The 19,269-nt window shown below is 49.5% G+C and overlaps 5 protein-coding genes across 5 annotated transcripts; 2 read left to right on the top strand and 3 right to left on the bottom strand.

Moving 5' to 3' along the window:
• Positions 1-282: 282 nt before the first annotated feature.
• Positions 283-4,147, top strand: CI109_102115 (uncharacterized protein; the record flags this gene model as incomplete). The annotated part of the gene is made up of 11 exons (XM_065967087.1): positions 283-1,470; positions 1,525-1,656; positions 1,720-1,900; positions 1,958-2,289; positions 2,345-2,626; positions 2,682-2,992; positions 3,046-3,149; positions 3,216-3,349; positions 3,405-3,580; positions 3,665-3,927; positions 3,996-4,147. 11 exons carry the CDS (start codon positions 283-285, stop codon positions 4,145-4,147), a joined length of 3,255 nt encoding a protein of 1,084 aa, XP_065823159.1.
• Positions 4,148-4,289: 142 nt separating this feature from the next.
• CI109_102114 (uncharacterized protein) lies at positions 4,290-5,101 on the bottom strand (the record flags this gene model as incomplete). Its single annotated transcript, XM_065967086.1, has 4 exons — positions 4,290-4,317; positions 4,368-4,395; positions 4,649-4,819; positions 5,008-5,101. The coding sequence occupies 4 exons, from the start codon at positions 5,099-5,101 to the stop codon at positions 4,290-4,292; spliced, it is 321 nt and encodes a 106-aa protein (XP_065823158.1).
• A 345-nt stretch (positions 5,102-5,446) lies between these two features.
• CI109_102113 (uncharacterized protein) lies at positions 5,447-11,308 on the bottom strand (the record flags this gene model as incomplete). Its single annotated transcript, XM_032008552.1, has 5 exons — positions 5,447-6,709; positions 6,774-6,894; positions 6,971-7,103; positions 7,194-7,496; positions 7,585-11,308. The coding sequence occupies 5 exons, from the start codon at positions 11,306-11,308 to the stop codon at positions 5,447-5,449; spliced, it is 5,544 nt and encodes a 1,847-aa protein (XP_031857164.1).
• A 418-nt stretch (positions 11,309-11,726) lies between these two features.
• CI109_102112 (uncharacterized protein) lies at positions 11,727-13,294 on the top strand (the record flags this gene model as incomplete). Its single annotated transcript, XM_065967085.1, has 8 exons — positions 11,727-11,753; positions 11,813-11,857; positions 11,994-12,110; positions 12,187-12,265; positions 12,320-12,338; positions 12,401-12,793; positions 12,887-13,070; positions 13,130-13,294. 8 exons carry the CDS (start codon positions 11,727-11,729, stop codon positions 13,292-13,294), a joined length of 1,029 nt encoding a protein of 342 aa, XP_065823157.1.
• Positions 13,295-13,585: 291 nt separating this feature from the next.
• CI109_102111 (uncharacterized protein) lies at positions 13,586-15,413 on the bottom strand (the record flags this gene model as incomplete). Its single annotated transcript, XM_032008554.1, has 11 exons — positions 13,586-13,628; positions 13,694-13,769; positions 13,838-13,983; positions 14,056-14,177; positions 14,245-14,322; positions 14,445-14,592; positions 14,653-14,765; positions 14,863-14,896; positions 14,964-15,034; positions 15,132-15,205; positions 15,311-15,413. The coding sequence occupies 11 exons, from the start codon at positions 15,411-15,413 to the stop codon at positions 13,586-13,588; spliced, it is 1,008 nt and encodes a 335-aa protein (XP_031857166.1).
• Between the last annotated feature and the right edge of the window lie 3,856 nt (positions 15,414-19,269).

The following is a 19,269-nucleotide window of genomic DNA, read 5'->3' as shown; positions in this document are numbered from 1 at the left end:
TTGCTACTCACACGATCTGTCATTCTCGGTGTATGCTACAGCGAGAGAAGAAGATACTATCTGAAAGTATCGAGACTGTTAATCATCTATACACGAATTCGAGCCACTACTGTTGGCTGTTTAGCTACCTTCCTTCTTCCTCTTGTGTAGGATGTTATAGGTGAGTGAAAGCTCTAGACATGCAGCTCGGCGACCACCTAATAATTCTTTTCTCCGACTGACATAGACTACTTTGCTTCCCTAATAGTCCATGAGTGCTGTACGCCAGACCTTACTCCCGCCATGTCTCCATCGGATCCTTTCGACGATGAGGAGGACGACTTCTTCGCCAATCCCGAGACAGTCGACATCCTAAACGCGGTAGAACAACGAGCGATTCACCAAGCTTCCCAAGCTCCACCATCCAAAACACGATCCTCGCAGCCGTACCACCACACACTTGCGAAACCTCGAAACTCGCCGAAAGTCCTCCCGACTGGCGGCGGACGGGGAGGTAAACAACCGATCAAGGAACCTCGACCTCTTAACACTGAACCTCGAGCAGGCGGGTCAGGATTCGGCTGGGAACATGGTGGAAAGCGATCAATGGATGGAGCTATAGAAAGACATATCGAAGCTGTCAAAAAGAAGGAGCTTTATTGGGCGTCCAATGCCGGTCGTAGGGAATACGAAGATGAGGAATCACCACCTGTCGACGTGGTCATGGATGCGTCTGGGAAGTTCGAGTTAGGCGGTGCTGGGGATGAAGGAGTGGTCATCACCGACAATAGGAGGGCACAGCAGAATGCTTTGGGAGAGAGCTTAGCAGCCGCTAGCTCGCAGTCTGCGATCCCGTTGGAAAAGAGGAAACAGTCGGAAGACGCTGTCGCTGCTAGAAGAAGAGCAATCGCCGAAGCCACCGCCGCAGGATCGAGAGTCGGTAACGGAAATGGCGGCCTTCCACCACGACCCCCGTTGTCAAGGTCTAACTCGGCTTCATCTGGGTTTGCGGCTCCCAGTCCTCAGGCAGGACCTTCGAGACAATTTGTCCCACCTTCTATGAACAACGCAAATACCGATTCCCAGAAGTTTAGCTCCAATCGATCGTTGTCCCGATCCATCTCTGCCGGCGTTCAAGTCTTCAATCATCGACCTAACGCCGCCGCTGGACCATCACGACTTCCTACTATTCCATCTCAATCCGAAGGATTCAGCAACGGACATGATGGACCCCCGCCGGCTTCGCAAGGCTCAGCAGCGAGACAGGCCGCTATCGAGCTGGAGAGGGAAAGACAACGACGGCAGGAGCTGGAAGCGGAGTTGACAAAACTTCGGCTACAAGCGGAGAAGGGGCAGGATAGGGTGCAGGTCGAGAATGAACGGCCCGTGAATGGTGCAGGCGAGGGAGGCGAGGGAAAGATCAAGGAGCTGCAAGCACAGGTGTGGGCCGCCAAGGGTGAAGCGGAAACCATGCGTAGAGCGCAAAGAGAAGTGAGTAGTTGCGTGACTCTAGTCCTTGAACGGTATGCTCATTGCGTATCACAGGAACATGCCCGACATCTGGCAGAAATTGAGAGACTTCGCGCAGCTCTAGCGGACAAAGATGTGCAGATCAAGGAGAAGGAGAATCAGCAGAAAAGAGCTGTGGAAAGTATCAAGCATCAGGCTGTTTTCTCGGTATGCCTTTGCCTCTTCTGTCATATGCTTTTAAGACAACGCTGATACCAGGTCCCCGCAAAGAATCACGCCGTTCAGAATTCTGCTATGAAAGTCCGTCCTCCCCAATCCCAACGGATGCCAAGTGCTTCACAGTCTCAGTTCCGGGCGATGCCAACACCTGTCAGGAATGGGTCACCAAGTCGCCGTGGAAGCTTCTTCGATGCGGAAGCTACTCCCCTTATCAGATCCGTCAAGGGCAAAGGTATGTCCGAAACATATGTGCCAAGCAAGTGGTGCTGACTTTGGTGATGTTCCACAGGCAAAGCAGCTCCTCTACCTCCACCTCCCTTTGGGAAGTTCAACAACGCTTTCGCTGCTACACCCTTAGCGGCCAATCGTTCCAAACGACAGAAGACTGAAGATTTCAGTCCGAGAGCTTCACCTGTCAAAGGGCAAACCCGACCACCTTCTTCTCCGCTACAAGCTTCACCAGTGCGTATTCGGAATGGAGGAAGTTCGCCTGCCCCGATGGACGAAGATGAAGAAGAAGGGATTGACTGGGGTCAAGGTGGAGCAATGTTGGACATTCATCATGACGTGGACATGGGAGATGGAACAGGCGAGATCTTGCCGACTGACCAAAGAGCTGAGGTGAGCCAACTGTTTCATCCGACAGATCGCAGCAAAAACTGACAGCCGGTCATAGCTGCTCTATCACCTTCTGAACCATGTCTCGTTATCGTCCTTCCAAACGATTTTGGGTCTGACAACGCAACCCACGATATATCGAATCTTGAACTACTCTCCGCCATCTCATACGGACCAACGGCAAGCGTACACTGAACGATGCTCAGAATTGCTAAGGGCCTGTGGTGATGCCGACTTGGCCTTCGAACAGCTGATTGAGATCGTCGGACGTACTTTGAGCGCCATGTTGGAGATTGTGGCAAGGACTTTACTGGATGTCAAACAAATCGAGCTGTCTAATGTATGTGCAACAACCGGACATGCATGGATGATACGCTGACCAATTGTTATTGTAGGTCGCGGCAATCTGCAATGTGATATCCCTCATAGCATCGACCGCATTTCTTTTCCCCGCTCTGGTGCCCACTATAGCCACGTACGGGATCTCTAGCACTTGTAGAGATATCGTCAACTCAACTTTCTCCGAGACAACTTCACTTGCTCGTGTTCCAATCAAATTTGACGAATCTGTCATGGACGCTGACGGGGAGGTCGAGTTGGGAGATGGACTCGCAGAAGCTGTAAAGGGCTGGCATTTGGAGCTTGCGGATGTGCTAGTAAATCTCTGCGAGACAATGTGTTGGTTTGGAGAGGGTGTCGAAGTCTGGTGAGCTGCAGTTTACGCTAGTGTGCATGAACCCAGCTGACTTCTGCTCATAGGCACGGTGATGAGCTCGTCGATATTATCCTAGGTCTGACCGAAACGCACCTAGACAAGATGGTGGTGAGACGTGGTGTAGAGCTGTTCTATTCTGCTTCATGTCGTGAGTGCTTGAGCTACTTTCATTCTGACCGACACTAACGACACACACTTGATAACCCGGATTCAGTATCGAGCAACTTCCGAGCATTGACTGCACTTTCCGAGACATATAAGCAGCAAAGTTTGTCCGACCAATCACCCTCCATTGAGCGAGTATCTCGATACCTATTCACATCTCATCCAGCATGTACGGAGCAGGAGGTGAGTGCACAACTGTGGCATGCTCTATTTGAGGTGACTGACATTCTGGTCACAGTCACTCAAGATGAGTCTCCTGATCGTACGAGGATTGTGTATGCTGTCCATCTCGCACGAAGACGCGGTCATACTCATGGGACAAAGATCGATACTCGTCCCAGCACTCATATTGGTATTACAAAGAGAAAGCACGAAAATCTGGGGTATCCACGCGGATTATCATTCTCCTGAAGAGTGAGTCGCGCAGCGTCTCACCATCAGTCAAGGCGACACCTTCATGAGTCATCCATATGTGTTGCTCACTCCGTTCATTCACAGCGCATTGAGTCTTCTCCAACCCAGTCTCTCTCTCTTACACCACCTCGTCTTCCCTTCCCCCCTCTCCTCGACTCTCTCCCGCTCTTCACAAACTGAACAAGAGCTTCCCACTGGGATCGACCTACCTGAACGACTGCATTCAGCAAGTGCCAGCAAAGAGTTCAATGGTCTACAACATGTCTTCGTATCTGCGATGGGTTGTATGGCATATGGTTTGGTAGACGAGGGTATGATCAGCGAGAGTGATCAGAGGAGCGTACAAGGTGAGTCGGGTCAAACCACCACGTTACGATTGAAAGAAAGGACATGTGTTGACTCTATCTCATCCTAGTGCTGAGTGGAGACTTGCTGGAAAATGTGGTCGAAGGCCCTGAAGGCGATAACATCTACGAGATGTACGTGGCGGTGGACGAAGAAGAAGGAGGTGATGGAGTCGGGGTAGATATGGACGCATACGCAGAGATGGAAGTGGAGGAAGATTAGATCATGAGGACTTTGTTTATTGTATTGTGCGGAATCAGTACCTGTATAGAGTGGATTATTGGTTATTCGTGTTCGTGTAATGTGGGTTTGATGCATGATCAATTGAAGAAATGCATGGTCCTATCCTGTTCGTCACTGCTGCTCAACCTAAGATCACCTCGTAAATTATACTGTGAAGAAGTCAGCTCGTGTATCGTAGAAATCACTACACGGTACTCACATGACTGTATTGATAACGATGAGGGGTACTGCGCGAACGAATTAGGGTATCAGCGAAAGATCGTTCATGACGATAACATCACATATAGTCGTTGCTCTGGTGTATTCAGCACGCAGAGACGGAAGGTTCAACAACAACACAATGGACGATGACATATTGCTCGCTTCCAAAAACGTGCAGCCCACCCAATCTTTCAAACGAGAAGGCGATTGGGCCTGACCACAAACAGAAACACCAATAACGAATCTTTCGCAACCGCCAGAAAGGGAGACTGCACTCACATCGCATCAACGTCCTCGTCGCACTTATCAGATTGATCAATTTCGCCTTTACCCCCGGCCCATCTCCATTCGGATTCCCACCGCCAAAGGCTGGGTTATCGTATATCCCTGGTGTGGGCGAATGACCGAAGCCTGCGTTGATGTTGGATGGTGATTTGGTAGACCAGCCGACTGTGAAAAAAGAAAGCGGGTAATCGTAGAAGTGGACATTGACGAAACAGCGAAGGGTGATCAGACGTCCGAGAACGGAGAGACGAGAGGTGTGTGCATGGACGGGTATGAGGAGAGAAGGGAAGAGCATCGAAAATGATCAGCCTATAATCTTCTTCATCATGACTGATGAGATAGACACGACGTACTTCTCGCTAGGAATCTCTCCTCGTTCAGAATCGCAATTGCGTTCGTGAGCAACAGCCCAATATAGAGCAAACTGCCGAAATAGCTCCAGACCATGTTGAGAAAAAGGGAGACGTTAGGTGGTTTCTATCTTGTTATTGTTGGTTTTGTTGGACTCTGGCGAGCGGTGAACTGATCTTATAGCTGTAAGGGCGGTTGGAGGCGTGTTATGCTTGAGTGATAGGAGATTATAGAGGAGATTGGGTAGCGGAAGGCAGCAAGAAGCGTAATTGAGGTGTGGTGACGCGAACGAGTTGGTGGCATCCTCCACGTGGCACAGGAGGGAGGTCGTGGCAGCAATAGGTGTAGCGACCAGGTACTGTAATCCTGGAAACTATCCTTGTAATGACCAGTCTTGCTAAACCATGCATAGCACCAACTGAGAACATGATCTGACAGGCCTTATGAATCGTCCACAACTTCAACTCTCAGCCCTGACCTCACAGGTCTCATCGGTTCGATCCCTCCCTGTCCCAGGTCCTTATCATACAACACCTTCTCAGCTCTCTTCACCTCATCTTCCGAAGGTCCGACATCCTCATCATCCCTCCTCTTGTCTTTGAGAGTGAGATCCACATCATCTCTATCATCCCTGTGGACGGGTAATGGGCCGCTATCCGCTTGAGATAGGAGGATAGCAGCTTCTTCGTCTGATTCATTTGTCGCTGTAGAGCTTGAAGATGAGATGGAAGATTGGGAATATATTGATGGACTAGAATTGGCTTCTGAAGAAGGAGGGAGGGTGATAGTCCTTGAGAAGGAGGAGGATGGTGGAGAAGATGTGGGTGTTGATGAACCGGATTCCGTCTGAGGTGGGAGGGTTGTTGGAACTTGGATGGAGTGGGGAGGGATAACGATCGTACTTGCTTTTTGACGACCGGGTCTCAGTTCCCATTGCTCGCTATAACCCTCTGTATCCTTCATGGGCGGGACTACATGTCTTTCTGCCCTTGTGTCTCTCTTGTGCATTTCACCAGCTGACACTGGAGTCCTGAGCGAATCTTTGAGCTCTTCGACCTCCGCAGATTTTGGAACGGTAGACTTTGGCGGTCGTTTCCAGCTCGATGTTCCATCTAAGAAATCTTGTGTGGTCTCTGGGAGATGTAACGATGAGGGGTCCACATCATGTACACTCTCTATCTTTCTCGTTGAAGGTAGTTCTCTAGCGTCGGATGTGGTTGGTCTCAGCTCGCGGCCGAGTAGTTTCTCCTTGTACTGACGTAAAGTGTCAGAAACTCTGTGGTGTGATCTGTCATGGGATGGCTCATCCAGGTGCGACTGCGATGTTCGTCCTTCGGAGTCAACAACTTGAATTTCGATCTCGTTCTGAGGTGAAGGCTTGCGAGATATTTCCCTGTAGTGGGAATGCAGAGCAGGAAAGGGCGTTCTGCTGTGATCAGGTTCACCAATTGCCATTCTTGCATCTGATCTTCTGAGGTGTCTCTCCTGTGTCAGACCACGGGGTGATGCATCGTTTGCCGTCACTCCCGAGACGACGTCTACCTCTATTGTCTGCTGTTTGCGTTTTTTGTAGTCTGTTGGCCAGTTTCCTGTGGAATCTGATCTAACTTGCGAGCTGCCCTCGACTTCTTGAGGATCACTTCCCGTCTTTGAGGTGGTCTTGATTTGTCTATCGGAATGCTCGGGTGATATGAGGGATAACAACTACATCCTCGGAATCAGTTCGAGGTCTCGCGATCATATTTGACTAGGATGTGATAACACTCACGATGTCAAGGGCGCTGATCACACCTCTGGTCTTTCCGCATTCTTCCTTCCCCACATCCTTCTTCTGAATATCGTGTATCACTTTCAACTCTTTACGAATCGCAAGCACCGAGTTTACGATCCTGCAAGAGAATAGCTTGTGTAAGTTATCGGAGCCCTCAACTTTATGCTACATTTCACCAGATAAGGAAGACTCACGTCTCCATCCCAAATCCCTCTGTGCGCCAGAGGTTGATGATCTCCTTCACTGTTGTGATCATACCCGGTGTCAAGTAGTCGGTGAGACCCATGAGATATTCTACGATACTTTGGATTGAGAACACTTCTAAAGCTGAGAAAGAGAAATCAGTGATCTGCCTCCAGCTGATTGCCCTCGTGTGGCCAGAAACCGACAGACGAGAGATGAAATTCAAATACTTACCTCTCGAGCTGCCCTCGATCAACGTATTCACTTCGTCGTCACCTTGAGCTGTGTCCACATTCTTGGGTACTTGACAGCCATCCTCGACCTTATCTTCCAGCCACCGTCGCACGACACCAAGATGTCGTCCAAACTCCTCGAGGGCCTGATCATGTGCTTCTCCAACTACGCCTCGCAAGATTTCGATCAGATCGCGCTGCATCATCAAAGCGGTCAAGACGCGAGGTAGGATCTTGCTTAGAGGGTTGTGGGCTTCCGAGCTGGAAGAGTGGGTCATCGACTTGAGCATTGTTTGAGCGAGGTCTGTGGGCATTCAAGTCGGTGTGTCAGTCGGTCAGTTTTTACAGTCAACAGCACAGGTTAGTTGACCGAGGGATTCTCGTAGACTTACCAATACAAGTGGCAAGAGACACGAGTGTTCGAGACCAAGTGACTTCTCCTCCCGTCAAACCTTGTTCCGTTGACAGTGATGCAACTTGGGTCTCCGGAGATGGGTCCCGGGGCTGAATCGATCGATCATGCCGCTTGATAGGTCGGAGTGGCGCCCAGACTTCAGGTTGATCCGGTCTCTCGGTCTCATTGCTGGCTGCAATTTCCTCGTAGGGCTTTGTTCCCGTTGCCGCGACGACTTTCCCTTCCCTCTGCTCCGTAGTTTTGACACTGGTCACACCTCCTAAATCTCTTGCCACCGTATTCACTTCCTCAACTGATCTTGATTCTCCTCGTTTGACAGTCACTTCACTCTTAGTCTCAACCTCGATCTTCTCCATGAGACCTTTCACCACTTCACCCTGTGTCATCACCCTCTTCTTCCGCTTATATTTCTCTTCCTCGTCCAATCCTTCCTCCTTCGCAACCTTGACCAGCTCCGCGTACTTTGCCTTGGCGTATTGGAGGAGTGTCGTAATATCTCCCATGTCTTTCGAGCCTGGCTGGGAGGTATCTCGGGATTGCTCGATCACCTTCATAGGAGATGCCGGCTTTCGCTCAACATTAGGGGGTTGAACAAGTTCCGCCATTTTCGTGTCACTGTCGTCTCCTTTTTCTGAAGTAGCATCGGTCATTGAAGATTTGGGGGCCGCCGCCCTCTTCTTGTCCACATCGTCGCCCCCTCGTCGATCAGGTACATCAGACTCATCAATCTGCTTCACTGCGACGACCTCCAGTGTGTCTTTCGCTTCCACTTTCTCCCTTCTCTCCCCTTCGAGCTCCTTCGTGTCTGCTTCGTTTTCAAGTATCTTCCTTTCCGTCCGGACATCTCGACGTTGCTGTACTGCTTCGGCGGCTGAGCTGGATCTCGATTCCTTGGACGATCGACTCTGACCCTGCTCCTGCATGGCTTTCATCATAAGCTTCATCCTCTCCTCTATAACCTTTATCTCCTCTCTTCTCTTCCTCTTGAGCTCCGGATCGACGCCTTCCTCCTTATATGCCTGTACAGCAACGGAATATTTCGCTTTGAGCTTCTTCATCGTCATTTCCAGCTGTGCCACTTTTGGCATCTGATCTGCTTTCGTCTCAACAGGTTGTGAACGATCTTTTGTCAGTGACTTGTCTGCGATCCTAGCCTTCTCTTCCGCGCGCGACGCCTCGATCGGTTTCGGCTCGACTGTATGTGCTATACCTTCAATCTTAACCTCGGCTGCTTTTGTCGATTGTTCGGCAAGTAGTCGCTTCGCAATGCGGTCCTCTGCTTCGATGCTTGCTCCTTCTGCAGACTTTGTCGTGTGACCCTGCACCCCTAACATCGACACTTTCGTCTTCCGTTCGACTGTCCTCGTCAACTCTCCATCTTTCGCCATGTCGTCATTCCTCCCAACAGTGCGAGTGTCCGCTTCACGAGCTGTGTCAGTGACCATGAGCCCTTCCAACTTCTTCTCAATCCTTCTGATCTCCGATTTGAGCTTCGCCCTCTCTTCTTCGGTCAGCTTGGCCGTGGCATACTGCTTTTTTGCTGCATGATGTTTGGCTTGGTAATACTTCTGCATCTTCTCGATCTCGACCGTTTTGTCCTCGGCAGCTTGTTGGCGTTCCTCCTTGTTACTGCTGCCGGTATCTTTGACTTCCTCCTGTACTGCCGACCTCTCATTCTGGGCTATCACTCTCTCTGACTTTCGCTCGTCCTCCTTCATCAACTCAACATCAATACTCCTTGGCTTCTCACTATTCTCTTCCGTCTGATTTTCACGAGCTTCTTGGTTCTGTTTCCCATCAATCCTTTCAAGGTCTTCCATGACACCCTCCAATCTCTTTGCAATTCTTTTCATCTCAACCTTCGCCTCTGCCTTCTCTTCATCCGTCATATCAGATGAAGTATATCGTTGCTTAGCACTAACAAGTTTGGCTTGATAGTACTTTCTCATCTTCTCAAGCTCGCTTCTTCGCTCGTCTACGCTATGTGGCGATCCGGCGGTACCCGTCTCCGCGATCTTTGTAACCTCTTTCTCCTTGCCTTTGCTCGATGGTTCCCCAGTCTTGCGCGAAATGGATGTTGTTCGCAATGCCTCTCTGTCCTTGTCGTGCTTGACTGTTGATTGTTCCTCCGCTGGCGGTAGATCGCGGTGTTTCCGCTCAGTTTGCTCCTTGACGACTTCCGCCTTAGCCTCCACAGTCTGCCTAGCTTCCACAAGTCTCTCCCGCTTGTTTTCACTCCTCTCATCGATCACTTGACCTCTCTCCCTCTTCTCCGTTGACGAAGTCACAATCTCACCCTTGAGTGAGGGTACCTCTTCACCTTTTTCTTCTTTCACCCTTCTGAGTGGCGAGGGCTTGAGTTGCAGACCGTCAGCTTGGAGATGCGGAATCGACTCAGTCTCATGGTTGGAGGGATAGGGGAGATCTCGTTTCTCCCTTATTGACGAAGTTGAGGGGGGTGGTGGATGATGAGTCATCTCGCTCTGTTGTTGGCCAGGAGACGAAGGATGATTGGGAGATGAAGGATAAGCTGAAGTCGTGATGATCGGCGCTGTGGCTGGAGGCTGCGCTTCACCACTGTAAGGGTGAGGTGGTGGTAATCCCCAAGATGGCGGGTAAGGCATTGCATGAGGAGGGGGAGGATACCAAGATGGCCAAGCGGGAGGAGCGTAGAACGCAGGAGGTGGGTAGTAGGCTGGATAATAGCCATATAGCGGTGCCGTGTGAGGCGGAGGAGCTGGGCAAATTGGAGATCCTGCTTGTGTCGCAATGGGTGGTACGTCATGGCGACGAGGATAGTCCTGGTGAGGGGCGGTTTGGGCGGGAGAAGGAAAGGAAGAATAGTAAGATTGGTTCAGGTGGTGCTGAGGGTGGTGGCTCGGAGGGGCGTTGTAAAGTAATCCGTCGACAGGAGCAGAGGGAGAGCGGTAGGGGGCAGAAGGGTCGCTCTTGAGCGGAGGAGCTGGTGGAGGTGCTCCAGAAGGGTTTGAAGAGATCGACACCACCTCGGGCGACGGATATGAGGGCATGCTGCGTCTCGATTTAGACGACAAATGCTCGACGTCGTCCTGAACACCTGCCATCTTCTCTGGTCTACGACCTTTTGCTCCGTCCAGCTCGTCGACACAAAGTATTCGTTCGGACTTGGTAGTTGCAGAGGTTATCTCGTCAGGTGACATTTCGCGCAGATATGGTAGATCAGGGGATGGATTAGCTAGGTCGTGTTGTACTTTAACCGCCTTGGTCTTCGCCACTACTTGTCGTAAGTGTGTGAGCGTATCATTAGCACTTTCCGACCCTTTGTCTTGCTTTGACACCTCTTCGTCATACACGTCTACTTTGTGCTGCACCTTCAGCTCAGGAGCTACCGCCTCTCCCTTTGTAGTGGTCAATCCTTCCACTGTCCTACCATCTTGACCTTTTTCAAGTTCTCCAGCAAATATCCTCACACGTCTCTTCGCAGGAGATGGATCAGCAATTGTCTTGGCTTCATTCGCAATGACAGCATCAGCTGGAGAAGGAGGCTTCTTTTCCCTTCCGGAGTGAGGACCGGGAGAGTGCCTCGTTTTACGTAGTGAAGGGGCGAATAGCGCTCGAAATGAGAAATGCGGTTTTGAAGGTTTGACGCTTGAAGTACCTTGATCAGACACTTCGTCCTCTTCTTCGCTTGAATCTGTATCCACGCCCGGTGGAGCAAACATCGCATGGAGCAGCGACTTTGTCAAATGCAACAGAGTGCTCCCTCCAACATCTATTACCTGTATATTGGTGCCCAAACCCACCCCTTGCAACTGGACAATCTCACTCGACGACTCACAAAGGATCGACGGGAAATGATACTTACGTAATACAATTTAGCGCTTTCACCACGTGGCTTCAGCGAACATTCCCGGGCGTCATTCTAGCAATTGCTAGCAACCTCCACTGAAATACTGAACACTCAACACCGCTCATCTCACCTTCGTCCTCCCTTCTATACCAAAAAGTATCCTATCGTGTACAGACATACGTTACCCATATTTCAGTCAAATACATAGACTAGTCGTAAAGCGTTGCTCAATCCTGTAAAACGAATACATTTGACACATACCGCAATAACCAGAACAGCATAGTCAAGACATGGTTAACAATACCGAATATTATAGAGTGAGTTAGCTATTTCTTGATCGTTGTAGTCCAAGTATAAGCTGACCGCGGTGTTGTAGGTCCTCGGCGTCAGCAAAGATGCGAGCGATGCGGAGCTCAAAAAGGTGAGTGCTGCTGCACATCCCCCTGCTCCTCCTGCCCCCTTCCGGGCTGTCACGAGGGTGTCGTGTGCCCACCTCTCAAGTTCGCTAATTCGGAGCACATCTGTACCGTGCTAACCTCAATTTCGTCTTCCTTAAGGCATACCGCAAAGAATCGCTGAAATGGCATCCGGACAAGAACCCCGGTGACAAGAGAGCCGCCGCAGAGGAGAAGTTCAAGAAAATCGGGGAAGCCTATGAAGTCCTCTCTGATCCCGTAAGTACCACGTACTAATAAACAGTACACTAGGTGGTCGCAGATATGTTTACTGACATGTCTATTCGTGGTACAGAACAAGCGAGAGGTCTACGACCAACTTGGTGAAGAGGGATTGAAAGGTGGTGGCGCTCCTGGAGCCGGTGGTGGATTCGGTGGATTCCCAGGCGGCGGTGGTGGTGGAGGTGGATTCTCCTTCCATGCTCAAGACCCCAACGACATCTTCAAGTAAGTAAAACAGTCGCTCTGTTATATGTCCGTGATGTGATTGCTGATATGTTCTTTCACAGCTCATTCTTCTCAAGTATGGGCGGAGGTGGGGGAGGTGCCGAGGACATCTTTGGAAACCTCGGTGGAGGTGGACGATCTTCCGGACCTCGAATGCGATCCTCCCGAATGGGCGGCGGTGGAATGCCCGGTATGGGCGGTGGTATGCCAGGAGGTTTCGGCGACTCTCAACCCGCTGCGGCTCCACCTCCTCCGGGAGAGATCGTTAAGCCGTTAGGTCTAACCCTGGAGGAATTGTACAAGGGCGGGACAAAGAGACTGAAGATCACGAGGCATTTGAGGAACGGAAATCAAGAGGAGAAGATCTTGGAAGTCGCATACAAGGCAGGGTGGAAGAAGGGGACGAAGATCAAGTTTGCGGGAGCCGGTAACGAGGATGAATATGGACAAGCACAGTGAGTTTCAAAACAGCCCTTCCCTCAGTATATCAGCCATCCGTTCACTATGGTCGACGTCGACATCATGCTGACGTCAATGCTGTTTGTCAGAACCGTCGCTTTCGTCGTCGAGGAGAAGAAGCACAACCGATTCGAACGAGTCGACGACGACTTGATCGTCAAACTCAACATCACACTCTCGCAATCATTACTCGGTCCTGAAGGTGGTGGCTCGATCACCAAGGAGATTGAGCAACTTGACGGCAAAAGAATAGAAGTACAAGCACCCGAAGGCGTGAGTTCAATTGTGCAGACGTCATAGTCAGACTAGTCACTGACCTTCCCTGCTTGCAGATTATCCAACCGGGACAAGAAACGAGAATCCCTGGCGAGGGTATGCCTGTCTCCAAAGCTGGATCAGCGAAGAGAAAGGGAGACTTGATTGTCAGATGGAATGTTGTTTTCCCAAGTCGACTCACAGCTGCTCAGAAGCAAGAGTTGAGAAAGGTTCTCGGTTAGACTAGGGGTGGGGGATCAGCACGACAAGTTGCGAATGGAGTATGGCTGGCGACAGTCTAGACGTATGGGGTGCAGCAGCTGGTAGTTTATCAATAGACATATGATGTTTAGTACATATAGGAACGTTGAAGAAGAGCATATTTCGGTTTCGTATTACATTCAATGCATTGTATAGTTTCGCCATTCCCTTGGAATACAGATATATCGTGACAGGTCGTGGGTATCGCGAAGGAGGTTATAGATAAGGATCATAGAGTGAGGTTGAGGGGCATAGCGGGGAGCACAAAACTATTAGGCGAGGTTGATGTCGTTCAACGCACAGCAGACCGCAGCTCTGCAGGGACGAAAAGTAAGGTATCAGCGATAGCGATGAGCAGTGTGAAGATTGTCTCAGCTCACCGATGATGACCATCATACTGCCTGACTGTCTCTCCAGAGCTCAAGTCCCATAATCTCGCAGCATGGTCACTTGACGCTATATCGAATACCGATCAGTATAATAAACGGCGCAGGCATAAGGTTAAGACCAAATCGATGACTTACCCGTTACGAGATACGCTGAATCCGCACTGAACGCAGCGTCCCATACCCATTTCTGATGTCCAGTCAATGTCTTATCGAGGACATAATCGTATCCCGCCGTTGACCAGATCTTCACCGTGGAGTCTGCCGAACACGTAGCGAGGTACCTAAATTAACGAAAGTCAGCATCACACTCGAACGTCATTGTGTGCAGTTTCGTATCGCAGAGGTCGACTTACTTCCCATCAGGACTCAATAAGCATTTCGTTATATATTTGGTATGTGCTCTGAAACTCGTTACGGGGAGCAAGTTCGCATTCCCATCTGGGACAGGTATGATCCTCCAGACATATACCATTCCCTAAACGTCAAATTCAGCTTCACGTGCTTTATCACGAAATCGGCAGCTGACTCGTCGCAGAACTCACATTGTTATTAGCTGCTACCAAGGTAGATCCGTCTGACGCTATACTGATACTCCGTATCGGCACGTCCTCGTCTGGTACCTGGAGCACACGAGGGAAGAATCAGTTCCGCCCTATCTCTCACAAACGGGGATGCCTCGCAGTCAAAACTAAAGGCTGATTTCGGCTGGGCATGGTGCGATTGATTCACAACGGCCACTCACAAGCTCGTGTGTACATGTATTCTCAGCCAAATCCCATATCTTCACAGATCCCGATTGATCACAGGATATCAACTCTCCCTGATTCGGATGGATCACAACATCGTTCACAGGACAATCGTGTAAATAATTCCGTTGTGTTTGGGCGGTTCTGTAGGGGAGCCTCGACATCAATACTAGACGAGAGGATCCCGTAGCTGCTTTGACTCACCTCGTATCCCATACTTTGACACTGCCATCTTCGCTACCTGTTACTATCCATCGTCCTAATGCGCTATATGCTAAAGCTACAACGTTGCCCGTATGTCCCTCTAATGTCGCTATCTGTAAACAAAGACACGAGACCACATCAACTCCTGTTTCCTCCTCTTCCAGTGACCATTGCGTGGGCCGCAGTCGCACAAATTGAGTAAAGACATACTGGTGTATTTGATAACGATTGGATATCCCATATCCTACAATACGATTCAAAAGAATAAGTCGAGTACACATATCGCATAAGGAAGGAAGACTGTGACATACCGGACGGAAGCGTTACCAGCAGCAGCGACGAACGCCTTGTCCGGACTGATCGCAAGTTTGTTTACTTGTTTCTGCAAGCGCCGCAAGTCACGTCAGTACGCTGTTGCCCCATGCCAGAACTATATGAAAGTACAGGAGAGGGGAGCATGGAAGAGGGCGGTTACTCACCCATTGCGGTTGTAACGTGATTTGACGATAACATATCCCGGACCAAGCTTCCCAAAACCGAATGGAGTGATCATCTACAATCATAAATATGATCATCAGCTCCAAATCTCTTGCACTAAGTTTTGTCTATCACACCGCCTTCCGCCGTCGGGATGGCAACGGGCGTGAAAACCACTCACATCCTGCCGTACAGAGGATCACGCTCATCTCAGCTTGAGCTTGAGCAGCGGGATCAGAGCTATAGCCCTGCGAAGGAGCCGGTTGCTGAGTCGCGGTCGGCATGGCGGAGTGGGAGTCGGGGGTCAGAGTGATGTTGTTTGTTACAGTCGTCGAAGAGGAATGGATGAGTAGCGATAGAGATGTGAGCTATGAGTTGTTGCGAGGGAAAGGAAAGGGTTAGTGGAGGTGGAGGAGTGAACGTGGTCCGAAGGCTTAATGTGGCACCGTTTTCACCATCGGGTCTCTTATATACTTATCGCACCCTAAACAAAGCATAGGCGGGGACCGTGGTTAAAAACATAAACCAAAGGTGGGTTTGCAGTAGAGGCCACTCAGTCACAGATATGGAAGATCATGGTGTGGATCCTTCTCATGCTGGAGAGCTCGAGTCTAGTACCCTTTTAGACTTGCTCTGTACACTGGTCTGTCAGCATCGACTTGGTAGTATGTCCGTGATGGAAGAGGATTAGCACACAACAGAATCATGATTTAAGATTTTGTAAATGGTTATTCATTCCTATTCTACAAGCACTCCCCTTTGTTCTGCCTACCATATCATTGCCTATGTACAAACTTAGAATGCCTCTACACTAGATCTTCAAGCAATCACAAACAACGCTCCGCTCCATTATTTCCTCTCCATCCTGTGATAGGTGTGATCAGTTGGGTAGTGGTCGCGGCACCTGATCCTGAAGGGTGGGAGTGATAGTGACAACAGAGTCATTGTCACGTCTTGACTGGAAACTGTAAAGATGGCCAGGAACAGCATGCTGATCAGCAGGGTAGATTGGGCCGGCTGTTGCCGCGCTCCCCAATTGCTGATTCTGGAGTGATTCCACCTCAGTCATACAGGCCCTTTCATTCCGCCCGGAAACGGCTAATGTACATCCAGTAAGTAAGCAAGCTCCAGCACACACCAAAGCCCTGGTATTTGCGGCATCTTTTGACTTATGTGCACGCTCAACCTCAGAACTCAAAGCCCGATTGACAGCTTGCAGTCCCTCAAGCTCTGCTTCCAATGAGGACTGTGTGGTTCTCAACTCCTGAAGTTGGCTGTGGGCGCAAGGTATACACCATCAGCAAAGTAACATTTAGCATAACAGCATTTTGCTGCCTATATGGCAAAACTTCAAACAGTACAAACTTGGCTTACCTTTCAGCAGTATCATTGCCATCAGTGGTGAGGTTTGAAGTGGCCCCAGAATTGCTGGTGCTGGTGGTTTCACTGGGCATGATGATGTGTGCAAATGTGTGAGTGTCTGTGGGAGAAGTCTGTAGAGAGTGGTGTAGGCTCTTGTGTAAAGCTATGGGGTGTTGATAGGACAAGAAAGAAAGAAAACTTATGTGGCAACAACCAGAAAGTGCCAGTTATATATGTCTTCATCTAACTTGCAAGGCAAGGTGTTGCTGCCTTTTGTTGCTTCTCAGAAGCACATAAGTTTGAAATAGTCTTCTACCCCTTCACACTGTGATCAATGCTTCATCATAACCTACCTGCTGATCCTTTCTTTCCAGATTAGTTCCCTAGTCTCTTTACCTCCTTGACAAGGGTTACAGACCCCCTCATTCATGAAAAGTAATGGAAAATGAAAACACCCCTGGCCAATGAAAAGTGAGTGGAACGCTGAAAGGACTGTCTCCTTTGCTTGGGCTCCCCTTGAAGCAGAGACAATGTATGGACAGCTATTGGGAATTACAAGGCTCCATAGGCTAGTGGAGTGTAAGAGTGGCAACACTTTGTCTGATCCATGTGCAAGACAAGTGCAAGGAGTTGCATGAATCCAGCTGCCACTCAACATTCCACGGTCAAAACAGATCTTCAGAAATGCATAATATCCCTCAATCACAAATCTGAGCACATCAGCACAACTATAGCCTGGGCTTCACAGTTGTCAACTGGGAATTTAAACACGAGAAACCATGGAATGAGAATCATGCAGGTGAGTTATGGATGACGACTACCAAGACCAACATACATGGGTATGTGTAGCCAGAATTGAGGGTTAAGTCACAATCCCAATACTTGTGACTTTCTAGCGCAAAAGTCAAGCTTGATTAGTGTAGTTAACTACTGGTTTATGTGATGCCTTATTCAGGAAGTGTGACTTTGAGCAGCCACATTGTGGTTCTACAAGGTCTGTAGAAGATAAGAACGGACATGGATGGGAGCTCCGTTGGGTCGCATGAATAGTCTGAGCGAAAGTCGACGGATGCTCTGAGAAGCTTTGTTGAGGGATAAGTCAGCTACTATGAGAGGCAGAACAGAGGAAGATTGATACTCTTGGTCAGTACCTGATACGACTGCAACACAACTTCAACAGACGCTCTATCAACCTTTGACCTGGCTTCCTTAGAGGAACGTTGTGGTACAACAAGGTCCGTTGAGGATAGGAGCGGACATCGACGGAGACTCCGCTGAGTCACGTGAATATCTAGGATGAAAGTTGACGGAGGCTCGGCGAAGCTTCGTTGAGGGATAAGATAGCCTCTATGAGAGGAATAGAGGAGGATGTTCTAATACTCTTTATAGTAACTTCAATCGACAACCTAGTACACTCTCGACAGTAGTTCCGCTGACCTTCGACCTGGCTTCCTCAGAAGGAACGCCTTGGGGTCGGCGGAAGTTAGCAGTTAATCCACATATTCCTTTCCTCTTTCCGTAGTTATTTAGTTAGTTAGACCGTAGTTAGATAATAGTGCACCCATAATTCTACAACACTATGAGACATGTACGAGTACGACACACTACCCTCCTCGACTTAGAAGCAAACGAATCTCGAACTAAGTAATAATGCAAGAGCGGTTGAACGAGAACCGGACGGTTAGCCCTTCTCCGTCGAATCTCGGTGGTACCACGCTAGGCCTACTAAGAGACCTACGGTGGAGTGCTACAACGTCGTAAGGCCAATAGAGGTTCGCACACAGCTTGCCCTATTCTCATCCCCTCTGTAGTCTAGTAGTTAGTTAGAACATAGTTAGATAGTAGTATACACATACGTTGACAACACCATGAGACATGTACGCATACAGCCAATCTACCCTACCTTGACCTGGATGCAAATGAGCCTCGATCGAAGGAACAGCAAAAGGATGGCTGAATGAGAACTGGACGCCCTCAAATCTTGGTGGTACCGCACATGGCTCATTAGGAAACCTACGGTGGAGTGCTCCACTGTGAAATCATTACCCAACCATTGAGGCAGGTATGACAGCCACAATATGAAACCACAACGTGCTCCAGTCAATGAACTGCTAAAAAGGTTATATTCAATAGATGATTTAATCTGATCAAAGCTGAGCTGAAGTCATGTGTCAACAAAAGGGTGCAACACAACAAAAAGTAGTGTAGTATGTAAACAATGGCATCATATCTATGAACATCCCCTCCGCTCCCATATATGATTGATTCCCTGAAGCACTCTCAACAAAAACTGTATCACCAAGTTCTCATCACTAGTAGCATTGTACGTCTGTCTCTCTGTGACCCACTCTAATCGGTGAGTATTCTCAGGGTTCTAGGAAGAGCGAGTGACGTAGAGCGTCTCGGTGGTGGTGGCAGTTTCAGTGGTGGTGGCAGTTTCAGTGGTGGTAACAGTGGTGGTCGCAGTGGCTTGTCGAGCAATGTCACCTTTCAGGTCTGCTTGCACTTCTGCAAGATCTTGTTTTGATGCACTCTGCGCGGTATTACTGAGAGTGTAATACGAACCAATAAAAGCTCCAGTAGCCATAATAGCACTAGTACCTGTGAGCAATGTACGCCCTACACGCAGACTGCTGGACTGTGATTGTGGTGCAGACCCTTGAGTAGGTTGGGCAGCACCAGAATAGGTACTGGTCGGAGGATGAGAGGGCTGTCTGATGAGTTCAAAATAGGATAGGAGGGGTAAGAGGTGAGACAAGGGGCATTAACTCTAGATCT

This window comes from Kwoniella shandongensis, chromosome 4 (genome assembly GCF_008629635.2).
Source record: "Kwoniella shandongensis chromosome 4, complete sequence".
In the NCBI taxonomy this organism is placed as follows: Eukaryota; Fungi; Basidiomycota; class Tremellomycetes; order Tremellales; family Cryptococcaceae; genus Kwoniella; species Kwoniella shandongensis.
Note: the sequence above shows the minus strand (reverse complement) of the source record. Positions and strands in the feature narration are given on the sequence as shown.